Source organism: Perissodus microlepis, chromosome 7, assembly GCF_051167445.1.
Source record: "Perissodus microlepis isolate ML-2025 ecotype Zambia chromosome 7, ASM5116744v1, whole genome shotgun sequence".
In the NCBI taxonomy this organism is placed as follows: domain Eukaryota; kingdom Metazoa; phylum Chordata; class Actinopteri; order Cichliformes; family Cichlidae; genus Perissodus; species Perissodus microlepis.
This window is the reverse complement of record NC_140467.1, coordinates 7992095-8008766: the sequence shown is the minus strand read 5'-3', so window position 1 is coordinate 8008766 and position 16672 is coordinate 7992095. Positions and strand designations below refer to the sequence as shown.

Sequence of the window (16672 nt, the reverse complement as noted above, 5' to 3'; positions counted from 1 at the left end):
CGGTTGGTTAGCCACCACCATTTTGTCCGTCTGTATCTGGAAGTCCCACAGGATCTTAGCTATATATATATATATATATATATATATATATATATATATATATATATATATATATATATATATATGTATACACATATTTTATTCTTGCGTCGCCACAAAACTGGGCGCCTATCAGAGATACACCTATGTACAATCAGAAATGGGCAATATATCCTGTTCTTGCTGCCGATCAAGCTCCAAAAATATTGAATCCCAAAGTTCCTATCATGGCCTCAGTTTTGTTTTAGGTCCTGTGACTTTACAGAGCTTCCCTGTAGCCACAGAAAACAATAACCAACTGTTTCTGCAGGCTCTTGTCTTTTCCGTCACGGTTTAAATCAGTCAAATGCCACTCTAAGAGACTTCAGTAACACTGCAGTGCTGCTTGGTCATTCTGTGGACAGAAAACAATGAATTCATGGTCTATTGTCACATGGCCTCTCATGCTTACCTCTGTAACCCTTTTGTTAAGAATAATGTTCTTTCCTCTTGACCAGTTCTTCTGTCGTTTTTCTTTATGTTGCAATAACTGTCATTACGTTGCAAAACTGTCACCTCCCTGCTGTCTGTTTATTTTAAACTATTTTCATCTGTGGCCTCAAAAAGCACTCAACTGAGATTTTCTTTCCTTAAATCTCGCTCTTCATCTTTGTAGTTCCTGCTGTCTGTATTTTCTCAGAATCACACACAGAAAGCCTCACAGAGGTCACATTACTCACTTCCACCTTCTTTTGTCACCTGTTTGGTGAGGGAGTGGCATCAAGCGTCACTTGAACAGCATCGGCTTGCAGCTCTGCAGGGTTCCTGAGAGTCACTGTGCCAGCATGAAGAAAGCGTATAATCTAGTGAATATATCTAAGGCCAAGAATGAGGAGGCGGTGCAGTCCATCTGTATCAAGGTATCACAGCTTTTCTTTCTTTTACAGAGGGCAGCGAGTCGAGGACTTGATGTGTAATTACAAGCTTCAAGCTTTTTTAAGATTAGAGGGTTTAAGCAACATTACATTGGTTATGTTGGTCTTTGTCGATTGCACTGGCATAGAGGAAATGTGTGGTTGGACACAAAGAGAGAGATATTTTACACATTAAGATGTAATTATGAGATTTATTTGAAGAGTATCTGTGCAGTAGCTGGTTTGAATTTGAATGTCCACCTGTCCCTCGTTAAGTTAACTTTCACACTGCTCCAAGTCAAAGGGTAATAGCTTTTGTGTTAATGATTGGTGGCTTGTGTAAGTGGCAGCTATTTTTGGAAGGCGGTATTTAAGTGATTTTACGAAACACAAGGTTTTCTTATAACCACGTGTTTAAAAAAAGCCCCTTTAAAGTACAGCTTTATTTATATTTATTGGTGACTTTTTAATATAATTTATTTTTGTTCGTACCTGGTATTACTACACCCCGTGTACAAAAGCCCTGGGCCACTTACAGGAAGTGCTTGGTCAGTTTTTATGGTGATGTTAATGCCTGGGGAGGTTTGAACTCTGCAGTTGTTGACACACTATGCGCCTCAGTAGAGCGGTGATCCTGCTCTGTGACTGTCACGGTCTGTGGGATTTGCTGTGGACTTCTGTTATCTGTGTTGTGTCTTAAATTCTAGTTTCCTTTATGCCTTTTACTGCTAGGCTGCTTTTTGATTCCTGTTAGTTTCATGTTTATTTCAGCATGTCATATTTTAGGTCAAGGTTAGGAGTTGTGGAGTTTAGTTACTCGTGTTTTAGACAATTCAGCTCTGATTATGCTTTAATCCCAGTCTGTTATAGAGTTTACTTCCATCTTATCCTCATGTGTCTTTTCTTGTAAAGTTTGTTCAAGCTTCTTATCGATGTTCACTGCCTGTTTTATTTTGCTAGTTAATTGACTCCTATGTCGTGTCCTTAATTTTACTTTGTCCCCTGCGATTGAGTTGATTGTGTCTGGTTTTCTCCCAGTCACATATGTGAGTAAATATATATATAAAGAGAGAGAGAGAGAGAGAGAGAGAGAGAGAGAGTTCTGTCATTCTTTAGTTAAGTGTCTGTTTTGATTAAGGCAGAAGGACCCAAATGCTGGAATCTCAAGGCAAACTTCAAGAAACAACAAAACCTTTATTTAGGTGAACGATAAAAATCCAAAGAATTCATAGCAAAATTCAAAATCTTCCTGAGCTCCAGAGGCACATTTTAAGACAAGTTGAACAGACTGAAGGCCTCGTTATACCCTGCAGTGCCTGGCAAACAGCACCATACAATAATGTTGTCATCAAACTGATATGTGCTGTCATAATCCGCCCTTACTGCCCATCATCCGCCACAGCTGTCTTGAAGACACAAGTGCACAGTTGTGTTAGTTTTTACTGTGAATTTAATGATATATCAGTGCATATACACATTCACTTATACTGAGGGAGCTATTGCAACAGCACAATGGTGTGGTGGTTTGCACTGTTGCCTCAAAGCAAGGTCCTGGGTCAGGAGCACTCCAGCTTCTCCCATACTCCAAGACATGTAGTGCCTTGCAGTGCAATTATTATCTTGCAGTTATATACATAGTAGGTAAGTGCGGCAGAGTGGGTAACAAAACACAGCTGAACTAGACCAGGAGCCAAACTGAAAACAGGCCACAAGAGACAAATGACTATCAAAATACAACAGGAGGTAACATGACAGAGAAACTCCTAACACCTAACTCTCATGTTTTTTAACTTGCTTTTGGTTGACTTTTTATGTTTATGTTTTAGCTTCTGTGAAGCACTTTGTGATTTTTATCTTGAAAGGTGCTATATAAATAAGATTTTACTTTACTTTTTTACTTGACAAATACTTACAAGATACGAGAGACTATATGAGAATTACAAAGTAAAACACAAAGTAACACATATCACTCTAAACACAAGACTAGAAACCATAAAATAAAACAGAGGCCAAGGCAAAAGAAAATATGAACATCACAAGAAATTCATCACAGAAATGAAAACTTGAACCACCCACTAAAAATTCTAAACCAAAAAAAAAAAAACCCTAAACTAAATTTAACTTTAACAGTGTTACTAAAACTGTAACCAAACAGAAAATACTTAATATCAAACCCTTTAGCGTTCTGCTCAACCAATTGGTAGAGCACATTTTCAGGCCCTAACTGAGGCTTTCGCTGAAATTGACCTACCTTGTTGAGTCTTTTCTACCAATTGGTTTACATCTGTAATGCCAAAAAAGTCCACCAGAAGGCACTGTGAATGGAAACTTTTGGCTCTTCTTATACCCCTCCCAACCAGGAAGTCAGAAACAAAAAAACATCCAACATATTTTGAGTGTTTTTGTGAAACTAAGATAGGAAGATATAATTTTTTCTTATATGACAGTGTTAGAGGACTTACTAAACAGATGTATTTCGCTTGACAGCATTAAAAAAGTGAAATTAAATGTTTAATAATTTTTTTAAAAAGTGGTCAACCAAACGGTTGATTTGTCCCTTTATGGTGCTACTGCTAACATAACCTAAATGTTATTAAAATTGATTATTTGCTATAAAATCAGACCACTAGACCCATTTTCTTTATCCATTGCTATTGATAAATCACATTAAGTGTTAGCACAGCAAGAATATGCTGAAATAATTTCCTCAGTAAGTCATTTTCTTTCTGAGTTAATATTATTAAATATTGTAAAAATCAAGAATAACACGTGGAAATCACAAATATCACAAGTGATTACCTTTTAACCAAATTACAGTAGCTGCTAAATTAATATTGCTAAGTTCTCAAAATTATAATTTCATGTTGAACAAGTACTATATGGACGCTAAACAATTATATGGCTAAAAATCACATAGTCCTGTGGCATGATACTCATGATACCATCCATCTTCAACCACAGTGTGTTTGAGGTCATGGTTTCATATGAAGCCACAAGGGCTGGCACTCTCCACCAGTATATTGTCAACAAACCAGATGAGTGGGGCTCTAAAGTGTTCTGCCAAGCAAGTTCATCTGGCATCATCCACGACTTGCTGCTGTATCAAGGGGGATCTACATTTTCAATGCTCCCCTCAGCGAAAAGGAACAGAAGCTACCTCTAAGGGGCCAAATTTGTAAAAAAAAAAAACAACAAAAAAAAAACCAGTATACAAACCCATAAAAGAACCTCAGCTCTTCACAAGTTTCAGCTTGGTCCAGAACTTGCACACCTCCTTGGATGTCAGGTGCATTGGTACTGTATGACCAAACTGCACCGGTGGAGCTCCCCTGATGGCAGACAAAGACCTGTTGAAGAAGGGCCATGGAGCCTGTTATTATAGGTCTGATGAAGGTCTGATTGCAAAAAAAATGGTTTGACAAGAAATGTGTTAACCTTCTAAACAATGCCTGTGGGTTCATGCCTCTTTCATCGGTCAAACCGTGGAGCAAAGAGCCCAATGCAAAGATCAATGCCCATCACTCATCCCTGTATATAATTAGCATATGGGAGGAATTAAGCTTTCTGATATGATATTACACCTGTATAAGACAAGTTATAAGTTACAAGTTAAGGAGATGGCATATTCCACTGTTCGGATACATCCTTGACTTGAATACCTGGTCTACAAGAGGGACTGTGCCCTACTGGACCAGAAACTGATGGCTCTCAAAAGGTTTCCACCTGGCTGTGTCTGAACCAAGTTAACAAGCCAGCATCTAGAGTTGGACGACCATGACTCAGCTCTCCAAGACCACAGAATCAATGCTACACCCTAAGACCCCGACGACCAAAACCACAAGCAGATGTGCTTGATTTGCACTGTTTTTATTTGATTTTGATTTTGCACAGTAGCATTCAATCAGAAGTGGCCTGAATGGGAGTATTTTGTGCTGTAGCACATTTTTCACATTTGCAGACTAAAAAACTATGTATATTGTTGTTTGATATAATACTTTCCTTTGATGGAATGAAAACAGCAATGTTCACTGGCATGCTACTAGAAATAAACTGTATCCAATGCCCTGGATAGTTTTTGTTATTAATTTAATTATAATTTGGCCCTTTATTAGATTTTTTTTTAAACTGTATTATCTAATGTACTTGTATTTGCATGACATTTCATACTTTTACCATTAAGTGACATCTCAACCGTTTGGTAGAGATCAATATTTTAAAAACTACAGGGTCTATTGAAAAAGTATATATTGATTGTGGTTATTACTCACCCAAATCAATAAGAAATGCAAACAAAAAAAAAAAAATTCCATTGTTTTTTCTTGGTGTGGACCTCAAAGGGTTAATTCAAAGTTAAAAACCACAAAACCCACAGTTCTGAATCAGTGTTTTAGCATCTGCATATTCTTCCTGTGTCCTACTTGTGTTCCCTGGGTGGATCTCTGGTTGCCACTTGGTTGGGCTTGCTGCCTGTAACAAAGCTCGTCCTTTGTTTTTCTTTTGTTGTCCGCTTCAGAGACCTGTGTTTGGTTTCTCTTTCACACCATTGATTAGAGTGTCTTTACTTGGTCTGGCACTTCATGGCACTTCATGGCTCAGTTGCTGTGGTCTCTAAACACTTCCACTTTGCAATAATACCACTTGTGGGATATCTCAGCGGGAGGAAATTTCACAAACTGACTTGTTGCAACGGTGGCATCCTGTTACAGTACCACACCCTAATTTAGCAAGCTCTTAAGAACAATTCATGCTTTTATAAATGTTTGCACAGGCAGAGTGCACGGCTAGGTGCTGGATTTTATATACCTAATTTCAGAGATTATGAGGTGTGACCCAGTACTGTTACCCATAAAGTGTATATTTAAACCAGATCAGCAAAGTTTACTAATGTTGTTAATGTTGACAAGAGACCTTTGCCAAACAAAGTATTTAAATGAGGCATGCTTGTCACAGTCTGGCGGAGGCAGACTGTATGGAGTGAACAAACTAAAACAAACAAAAAAAAAAAACCTGGACATGAAACTTGGAAACATGGTGTGGAGAACGTGACGTGAACAACAGACGACCTGACAAAGAATGAACAGAAACACGCAGACTAAATACACACATGGGGAAACAGCGGACACTAGTCTGACATAACGAGACAAAAGAAGCAAAGCTGACTACACTGACATAGGACACAGACCTTCAAAATAAAACAGGAGACATGAGACGCAGACATGACAATATAAACTTGACAACATAAGACACGCAGCATGAAACACATAAAGGGAGAGGGAAACTTAAATACAGGGTAGAAAACACAAAGGGAATCTAATAAACAAATGAACTTAGCTACCCTAAAGAACTTAAACATAACATCCAAATAAACTAAAACTCAAAACGCTGGGTCAACAGACCAGGAACTTGACAATGCTGGGCTGTCCCAGTCTCTTTCCATGACTGCCTGCCCTGACTAAGTATTTTTGCCATTATAAAATTTATTTGGATTCTAGATTTCTTCTTGCGCCCTCAGTCTAGTTTAAATGTGTGGTTAAGTTGGGGGATTTAAAAAATATTACCCTGCCTGGACTTAAAGATACCTGGAAATAAACTGTATCACATGTAATGAAAAGAAAGATTTTTTTCAGGAACGTAAACCCAGACCAATGCTTTTTTAAATGTGCAATATAAAAACCATAGGCTACCATCATTAAATACATGGCAAACCAAAACAATTCTGCATAACACTGTAGGAGTTCTGAGATGAGATTTTCTGAGAAGTTACAATTAGAAACCTGAACTCATGCTTCACTAAGCTTTCCTGAAGGCAGACACCTTTTCTATGCATAATATCTTTTTCATTGCTTTGCTTTGTGTCATAAAAAAGCCTCAAACATATGTGTTAATCGCTTCTGTCTTGTTGTTTTTAGTTGCATGACTGCTGTGTTTAAGCTATGAATGCAGTTTCTTGCTTTTTTCTTCTTTTTTGCTCACAGTTGTTGTTTTCTCCTTCTGTGGGGTTTGAAAGCAGCTGACAAGTTATGACAGCTAATAACAGAATTGAAACAAGTTAGTCAAACCCTGCAATTACTTTAGGAGCTATATGTTGCTATATTTTTTACATTAGAAAAAATAAGCACCCTCTCTTGTCCTGTAACGCATCTCACAAGGTGCTAATGTTCCCATTTGAGGCTTATTAAGGATCAAGTTTGCAAAAAACAGAAATATGTTACATTTTCCAGAATGCAATCAAATGATATCTTAAATGCAAAGCTTCAAACACTTGAGGTCAGCGTGTGGGCGTGTTGGTGGGTGTGCACATATGTAAGAGAAAGAACAAAAGCAGAAAAAAAATCTGCCATCCACAGAAAAGCTGAAGACAGGTGGTGAGCCTTCAGTAAGGCTGAGCTGTAGGTTTAATTCTACGCGTGCAGCCAGGGAGCAGACATGGCCAAGTGGGATTCCTGTGGCAGCAGCCCAGCCTTCAAACAGCCACACTGGATGGTGAGATTGCAACAGATACACAGATAAAAGAGAGAAATAGAAAGATTAATGACACAGATAGGCTGTGAGAAGAGAGTTAAAAGAAAGTTGGTGTTTTATGAGCAAATGTATCTGCTTTGACTGCCGCATCTATCTGCTTCAAACAGAGAGGAAAAAACTTTTGTGACCTGCTAAGAGGTAAAACTGAAATATTTGGTATCTGTCTTTTTGAGCCTGTCTGTGATTTCCTTTTATGATTCTTCAGCAAATACCGTTCACTGGCCAGAAGCAAGAATTCAACAGACCTCCCACAAGGACTGTTCGGTCCATGTCTCAGTCATCTACGGATAGCTTCGCTTCAGGTATGGAAACATGAAAACAGACACGCTGTTAAGTCTAATCACATGTCTCTTTTTTAAAACTGAGCTGTTTTTTTGATCCCAGCATCGCAAACCGAGGATTAACCCTGTAGGCCAAACCTTAATTAAAGTGAAAAGTCTTCTGCAGAATTAGGCCTCATTAATTTGGTCCTAATCTGCTCCATGAGCCTTTCTCAAACATGTCAGTCACTGCCAGAGTATGTGCAGACTTCAAAGAGATCAGAGAAAAGAATCACCTAGTTATCAACAAGATAAAGGCTGGAAAACCTGAGCCAAAGAATCATGTGTTTCTGTAATACTCCTTCATGCGTCAGCCAGATGATTTGTCTCACATAGTCTAAATTATGTGTTGCAGTGCACAGTGACACCTCTGATGATGAGTCTTCTCCTCGAGACAAGCTTCAGAAATCCACCAAAGGCCCGTCTGACTTCTGCATCAAAAACATTAGTCAGGCTGATTTTGGACGCAAAGAAATAGAAATGGCAGAGCAAGGTACGCCAATACCAACGGCCTTCAAACCACAGTTTATGCAGAAGTTACAATATAACGGTAAAATGAATGTTACTGCCCATCTAAAGAGGCTCTGTAGAGAAATGCACAAGAGGAGGATCTAAGACTGTCCTGGTTTTTGTGTCTTGATTCTCATCTGTGATATTTAGAAATGCCAGCTCTGATGAACCTGAGGAAAAGGGCAGGTGAGGAGAAACCGCTGGCTGGAGCCAAAGTAGTGGGCTGCACACACATCACTGCACAGACAGCGGTCAGTTCAACACACACACTGCTGTCAAATAAAGAAACAAGCACTGACAGAGATTTACTAAGTGCCAAATACAGATCTGGTTTGTTTCTTTAAATAAAGAGAAGAATATCACTATTTAGATTTTATTTTATTTCTATATTGCATATTATCCACAGAGTATCATATAATTCTGCATTAGCACTACTTCAGTGTCTAGAACCGGCCTCTGTGTGTTTATGGTGTCCTGCAGGTGCTGATTGAGACTCTGGCTGCGTTGGGGGCGCAGTGTCGCTGGGCGGCTTGTAACATTTTCTCGACTCAGAATGCTGTGGCGGCTGCTCTGGTTAAAGCAGGTACAGCTTCTGCACAAGCTCCTGGTTTCGCAAGTTTTACTCATCCTCCCTCTTACTTTTTTGACCATCACACATTTTTCATGCCACTTCCCTTCTCAGGCATCTCAGTGTTTGCGTGGAGAGGAGAATCGGAGGATGAGTTCTGGTGGTGTATTGACCATTGTGTCGGCACTGAGACCTGGCAGCCCAACATGGTATGATGATCGACTCTGCTTACACGTCACATAGCTTCCCCTAGAAGTACACAGTCTCCAGTTCTTATGTTAGTTTCATTTTGATGGAGAGAGACAGGCTAGCAACCAAAAATGAACCAGAAAAAACACAATACATACAAGTTATAAACTGATTTGCATGTCATTGAGTGAAATAAGTATTTCATAACCAAGATGAGATTTGGTACTTGGTGGAGAACCCTTTGTTGGCAAACACAGTGGTAAAGTGTTTCTTGTAGCTGGTTACCAGCTGTGTACACCACAGCACGTTTCTGTATCATTTAAAAAGACAGGCCTGCACATGTGGCTTCTTGAACACGAGGACCTTGCGGGCACTGCAAGATTTCAGTCCATTACCCCATAGTGTGTTACCAATGGTGTTTTTGGTGAGTGTGATTCCTACTAACTTCAGATCACTAACAAGTTCCTCCGATATAATTTTGTGATGATTCACCACCTTTTTCATGATTATCTCACCTCATGAGGCAAGATCTCCTGTGGAGCTCCAAACTGAGAGCAACTAGTGATCATTTTATATTTCTTCCACTTTCGAATAATCACGCCAGCAGTAGTTGTCTTCGAACCACGCTTCTTGCTGATGGACTTGTAGGCCATTCCAGACTTGTGCAGATACTTCTTAAGATCAGAATTATCTGTAATTGATTGATTATAATCTGTGTGCTATATGGACTCACAACCAGCATGAATTACGGCAGGGTTGTAGGGGATCATTTCACTCAGTGTGGGGTTTTTTGTTATTTTTTCTTGATCTTTTATTGATATTCTGTCTCTCTCCAGTAAAATGAAATTACCATGAAAATTAAACACTGTTCATTTATTTCTAAGTGAGCAAACTTACAAATTCAACAAGAGGTTGAATAATTATTTTCCCTCACTGTATGCATAATGTATCCTGTTTTTTCAAAGCAGGTCTATTATGCACATTTCCAGCTCTATATCCTTAGCTAACTAACTTTCTTCTAAATGTTGGCTTTCACCTGATAGCTTCATGTGCAGATTCTCTTAAGAGAGATTAATGTAATATTTAAGCATATATTTCAGGAGGAGTGTATTTGTACTCACATCCTCTGTGGTATTTCAGGAGATACTGTTCGTGTTTGAAGACTTTTTGTAGCCTCAGATCTTAAACACCGTTAGTATTTCAAATATAATTAATACTTGGTAAACTGTTCCTTTACACTCAAATTTTCAATGTAATTTATTGGAGTCTTAATGAATAATTATTTGAGAACATGAACCTTTGATTTTATATATTTCAGATGCATTTTATTCAAAATTATTGCTTCATGTTTATGTGGGCCAAGAACCACTTGACCTACAATTCAGTGTGTTATCTACAAATGCTTCCATGAAGGTGCCTTGAGCTTGTTTTTCTTATTATTCCCAGATCCTGGATGACGGTGGTGACTTGACTGACTGGATCTATAAGAAGTATCCGGAACTGTTTAAGAATCTCAAAGGTGTTGTGGAGGAAAGCATCACAGGGATCTATCGGTGAGTGTAAACACGAAGCTCGAATGACTTTAAGGTTACAAAGTCAATCTGCAGCTCATGTGGGTGTTTCCGTGCCTCTGATTCAGGTTGTACCAGCTGTCAAAGGCAGGCAGACTGTCTGTTCCTGCTATGAATGTCAATGATTCGGTGACCAAACAGAAGTTTGACAACCTGTACTTCTGCAAGGAGTCTGTACTGGAAGGGTAATTAATCCTGTTGCGACTATTGGAGATTATGTATCGGAATTTCAGGAGCAGGACCACGCCTCCAAACACGCTCCTTCCGGTTGTCATCTATATAGGTTGACAAACTGTCTGTCAAACCTAAAATGAGGTCATGGGCCCAGCTAGTGAATAAACAGATAAAAACACCAGCATAGCAGCAAACTGACCATGGTCAACTCTGCTTCCAGGCTGAAGCGGACCACTGACATCATGTTTGGAGGAAAGCAGGTGGTGGTGTGTGGATATGGTGAGGTTAGTGGGATATAAAGTGTTTGCCCCGCGAAATAACCCACATTTAAGCCACTCGGCCAGACTGTGTTGAATTTCTTTTTCTCGTAGGTTGGAAAAGGCTGCTGCGCTGCCCTAAAAGCACTGGGTGCTATAGTGTATGTCACAGAAGTGGATCCTATCTGTGCCCTTCAGGCCTGGTATGAATAGAAGAAGCTTTTATCAACCAAGATGTGAAGTGTTCCCTCCTCTTACGCCACACCATGAAAAAAACATGATGAAATACTGTTTTAACCCTGTCCTCTTATCCCCCACTCCACTCAGCATGGATGGCTTCAGAGTAATTAAACTGAGTGAAATAGTCAGACATATAGACATGGTCATCACCTGCACAGGTGACTGCTGTCATCCTATGATTAATGCTTTTTTTTTTAAAACAAAACAATCAAAATATTATTTTTAATTAATATTTATTTTTCACCTGTTTTTTTATTTTTATTTTACTCACTGCTTCTCTGCAGGGAATAAAAATGTTGTGATGAGAGAACATCTGGACAAAATGAAGAATGGCTGCATAGTCTGCAACATGGGACACTCCAGCAGTGAGATAGATTTGGTAAAGACAGATGTTGTGTGTGCGTGTATAGGCCTCTATATGTGAATGATTTGGCGTTAAACTATAGATTCCTATGTCTCAGGCTGGTCTGCGGTCTTTAGATCTGAAGTGGGTGCATGTGAGACCTCGGGTGGACCACGTCATCTGGCCTGATGGCAAGAGAATTGTCTTGCTGGCAGAGGTGAGGATACTCTGTTCTTCTAATGAGGCCCAAATCATGTAAGGACTTTAAATGTGTGACCTTGAAGTACACTGCTTATATAGCAAGAGAAATATGCGCTCTTCTTAATGTATTATAAGGAACAGATGGATGAATGTGAGAGATTTTGAGATAAAAATAGAGAGAAATTCAGAAAAGAAAAGCAGCAATTATGATATAAAGACCAGGTGTGTATCCTCCAAAACTAAATAATAACATCAGACAGCACAGGAAGACCATTTGTGTACGCTGTGCTTTAAACTGGGGGCTCATACTACACTAATCATAACATTATCCTGTTTAGTACATACAAACCACAGCTCAATTGGGATGAAATATTATTTCAAATGGTTGTAATCATAGCCGCTCTTACGTGATTTGTTTTCATTTAGTATTGACTTTCCTCTCAGGGTCGTTTGCTGAATCTGAGCTGCTCTACCGTGCCCTCATTTGTCCTCTCCATCACTGCCGCTACCCAGGTAAGAAAACAGATTTACAAAGTGGTTATTCTTTTCTAAATGCATCACAGCAGCTCTGTCAGTCATTAGGCTGCTCGCAGTCACTTATAGTTAACGTTCGCTGTTATGTTTCAGGCCATGGCTCTCATAGAGCTGTACAATTCCCCAGAAGGAAGATACAACAAGGATGTCTACCTGCTGCCAAAGAAGATGGGCAAGTTACAATATACTGTTACAATAGTTTGATGCTCACTTTTAAAAGCTCACTGCTCTATATACTCAGTTTCAAGTTGTTTTGGCAACTCTTGCTTCTGCATGATGTCACTACAGATAGAATGAACAGGAATGTGTACTACATTAACTCAAGTGGTTTCCTCAAGTACAGGTTTAATGTTCTTGTACTTTAGTATTTCTGTGTAGTGTATCTGCATTGTGCTAATTACTTCCAACCGGTTGCAGCAGAGTCCCTGAGTTCTGCTGCTGCATTCTTCATGTTAAAAAGGAGTTTTTCCCTCCCACTGTTGCCAAGTACTTGCACATGTTGGTTGTAGGGTTTTTACCTTTTAATATAAAGTGTCTTGAGGACTATTGTTGTATTTGGTGCTATACAATTAAAACTGAATTTAATTTAATTACTTTCTCTTTCTATTCCACAGCTGTTAATGTATCTTGTACTCGATACTAAGCTTTAGTTACTTACCATTTTGTATTGAAAATCTACAATATATAAGTGATATACCTGTAATACAGTCATTAAAAAGTTACAAAATTAAAATGCATGTCAATGAATTAATAATTATGATCTAATAATATAAAGTATTGATTGTGGAAAAGTGCCACTACATAATGACTACATTTCCTTTAGTATTACTAGATACTTTAAATATGTTTTTTATATTATATAGCATGAGAACTATTAAGCTACTTAAATGGGATTTAATTTAATTTAAGTTAAAAAAAAAGTCTAAATACTTTTTTGCACTTTGCAAAACAGCTATCCAACACAAAATCAAGCTCAAATTCAAGCTTGAAAATATTCACATAATACATTTGTAATGGGTCTCAGGGCTGCACATAAGCCTGAAAATCATATCAAATGTTTTATAGACCATTATAATTTTATTTGTCATTAATTATTCTTTTTCCTGTTTTATCAGTATAGCCAAGAAGGAAATTAAGGTGTGATAATCTTCGTGTCTCCATATTTTCAGATGAATACGTGGCCAGCCTCCACCTGCCGATATTTGACGCACACCTCACAGAGTTGTCAGATGATCAGGCCAAGTACATGGGCATCAGCAAACACGGACCCTTCAAACCAAACTATTACAGGCAAGTAAACTTCTCTCTCTCTCACGTAGACAAACACTAACACACATTTTAACGTTTAATGTTTCTGATCTTTTTTTGTTTTTTGTTGTAACAGGTATTGATGTTTTGCTCACAAAATTGACGGACAAACGCTCTTCAGAAAAGCTGCTGTGAAAACAGGAGCGCTGACGCCCTCTACAGTCTGAAGCTTTACAGAGTGTATCTGAAGCAACAGCATATTAAGACTGACTTTTCTCTATTCCTATGTATTGTACACTGTTCCAGATTTTCACATTGTCCACAGTAACCAGAATTTAATCAGTATGATGTCTTAATTTGAAAGGGAGGAAATGAAAAACTGTGCTGAATGGGACGGAGTTACTTTTCTATCAGCTGAATGGAGTACCTGAAAATGTACTCTTGTCACATCACCTAAAATCCCCATCCTTTTCTAACCTTTAGATAAATTAATTTTAACTAACAGGCAAGTTGTTAGACTTTTGTACATATAAATATAAAAGAATTATTATAATAAAAAATACATTTTACTCTTTCTGCATTTCTGCTTTATAACTTGAAAACACCAAAACCACCAATGAACTTTCTAACTTATAAACCATAGAACAACTTAATGAACACTATTTGACTTATTTGTATTGATAGATACGGTTGCAGTTGTGTACAACCTTGTATATTCAGATTTATTTCTGGTTTCCAAGAATTAAAATATATAGTAAATGGGCTGGTTCTGCCTCATTCACAAAAGCCATGTTTCCCCTTCACGCTAGTGCTTTCTATTTAACATTCACACACCAAAAAAATGCATCTGAGAGCAACTTGGGGTTCAAACTTTAGTTGCCAGGGATTGCACTACCAGCTTAACAATTTAGCCAGAGCTTGACAAAAACTGTGCACTGTGAGTTTCACCCACTAGGAGGAGGAATAGTAACATTATCGTTTGGTAAGTTATGGTCCTAATTGCTTGCATGTGTCACTGTCAGAGCCTTCAGTGCTGCTATCCTTGTATGAGTATCTGAAACCTGTGTGTGTGTGAGTGCGTGATTGTGCACACGCACGTTCATGTACTTGTTTTGCTAATACTGTGCTTTGGGGACATGAAGCCACACAGTCACAATATGTGGGCTACCTCCATTGTGAGGTCAGTAAGTCCCCATAACATATATCACCAAATTTTAAGGTGAAGGCTTTGCTAAAGGTTAGGGTAAGAGTGCAGTACTGTAACTTGATGGAATGTATTACTATACTAAATTCAGTAATTACCTTAAAGTTGTATTTATGTTGTTACTTGTGCCACAAAGATTCTTCAGATATCTGCACGCCAGGTCGATAGAAAAAAAAATCATAAAGCAAACATGCATTTTTTTTCCTGCACGGTTGCACTGCACTCAGATGCTTTCATTTCGTGTGCTGGAGGAGGAAAATTGTGGAGCAGTACAGAGACACAGCTTTTCAGGAGCAGAAATATAGACAGCACTTTTATTTTTATTCCAGAAAAAGGACAAAAGTGTGATGGTAACGGGCAAACTGTTGCCAGGACAGAAACAATCACAATAAGATCAAACAAAAGTAAAGATTTTTTTAATCTTTACTTTTGTTGTCACACCTTCATGTTCTTATGTAAATACTAAAAGAAAGATTGTACGTGTGTCTTCATTAGGATAGGGATTCATGTTGGTATTAGTGTGTGGGACTGTAGCCTAAAGTTTTATATTGTTACGTGATAGTTATGAGACAATGCATTTGAGGTCATTTTATGGAGTAATGAGAAAGTACTGTAGTGAGTAGTGTAACAATTTACTTAGTACTTGGGAAACATAGGAAGCATAGAAACCCCAACAATTCGACCCCATATGAGCTCTTTGGCTTGCTAATAAAAAGCCCCCAGCAGCCCTGACTTATTGCAACATAACTAAGGGAGGATTCAGTGTCACCCTAACTATATGCTTTATTAAAAAGGAAAGTTTTAAGATTAATCTTAAAAGTAGAGAGGGTGTATTTCTCCAAAATCCAAATTGGAAGCTGGTTTTCACAGAAGAGGGGCCTGAAAGTTGAAGGCTCTGCCTCCCATTCCCACAGGTGTAGACCCAGAGGAAATAACAAATGGGAGATGTAAACATTTGCACTGCCATTTACAAAAGCCTTTGTTGGAAGATAAAACGCAAATATTTACTGTAGACTGCCTTAAAGTTGGGTTATGTTGCTTTCCAGCAAGATTAGAAGTATGGCTGTAAAGGTCAATGGTAAATGGACTTGTTCTTATATAGCATATTTAACTATAAATAAACTATATGTAGTTTGTTGCTCAATCTGTCCTGTAATTATAACACATAAAAATTTTGTTGATTTGCAGATTTTTTTTAATGTGGATTCATTGTAAAAAATACAAATTTCTTTAATAGATTGTGCAAAAACAAAACCTTTTCTGTCATTTTATTGTTTATCTATTAGTTAATATATATTGTGTGGTATGAATGGCCACGGGGGAGGCCTTTTTCAGTATGAAAATAAAATTTATAAAAGCACCGGTAAAATATTTGACACCCCTGTGTTAGGCGTAAACTAATACAATATGAGGTTGCATGAATTTAAATTTAAATTAAAGTTCTGGGGAGTTAGATGGGTTAACAACCACTTTCCCTGAGATAATTTGAGGCAGTCAAAATAATTTTGTACTGACATCATTCGCTCTACATGTGTTCCTCGCAGACGCTACGTAATTAACTGTATATCAAGAAAATCCAGCTGGTCATATGACAGTGATTATCTGTTTTCCTCAAGTGTCTACCTCTGGTCATGGAGTCCTAAAAATACCCCCCAGTCCCTGGATTATTGTAATCCAGTCTCCCTCTTTGTACGCGTGTGTGTTTATACCAGTGCATGGCCTCTATACTTCTTTAACTATATAATACGATTCTTTATGGCAGCAGACTAAAGTTCACAATGCTGCGTTTGCTCCTTTATTTCTGATTATCAAAACAAATCATTTTACACATTAACCTCAAACATCTAATACTGTGATAA

General features: G+C 38.2%; 1 protein-coding gene across 1 annotated transcript; it reads left to right on the top strand.

The window, feature by feature from the left end:
* The first annotated feature begins 854 nt into the window (after positions 1–854).
* LOC146382471 (S-adenosylhomocysteine hydrolase-like protein 1) lies at positions 855–16010 on the top strand. Its single transcript, XM_084933118.1, has 17 exons — positions 855–938; positions 7660–7756; positions 8130–8267; positions 8435–8535; positions 8765–8867; positions 8967–9061; positions 10488–10594; positions 10681–10797; positions 11007–11070; positions 11158–11246; positions 11371–11441; positions 11568–11662; positions 11745–11843; positions 12272–12340; positions 12455–12533; positions 13531–13651; positions 13746–16010. The coding sequence occupies exons 1-17, from the start codon at positions 864–866 to the stop codon at positions 13750–13752; spliced, it is 1527 nt and encodes a 508-aa protein (XP_084789244.1). The 5' UTR covers positions 855–863; the 3' UTR covers positions 13753–16010.
* Positions 16011–16672: the final 662 nt, after the last annotated feature.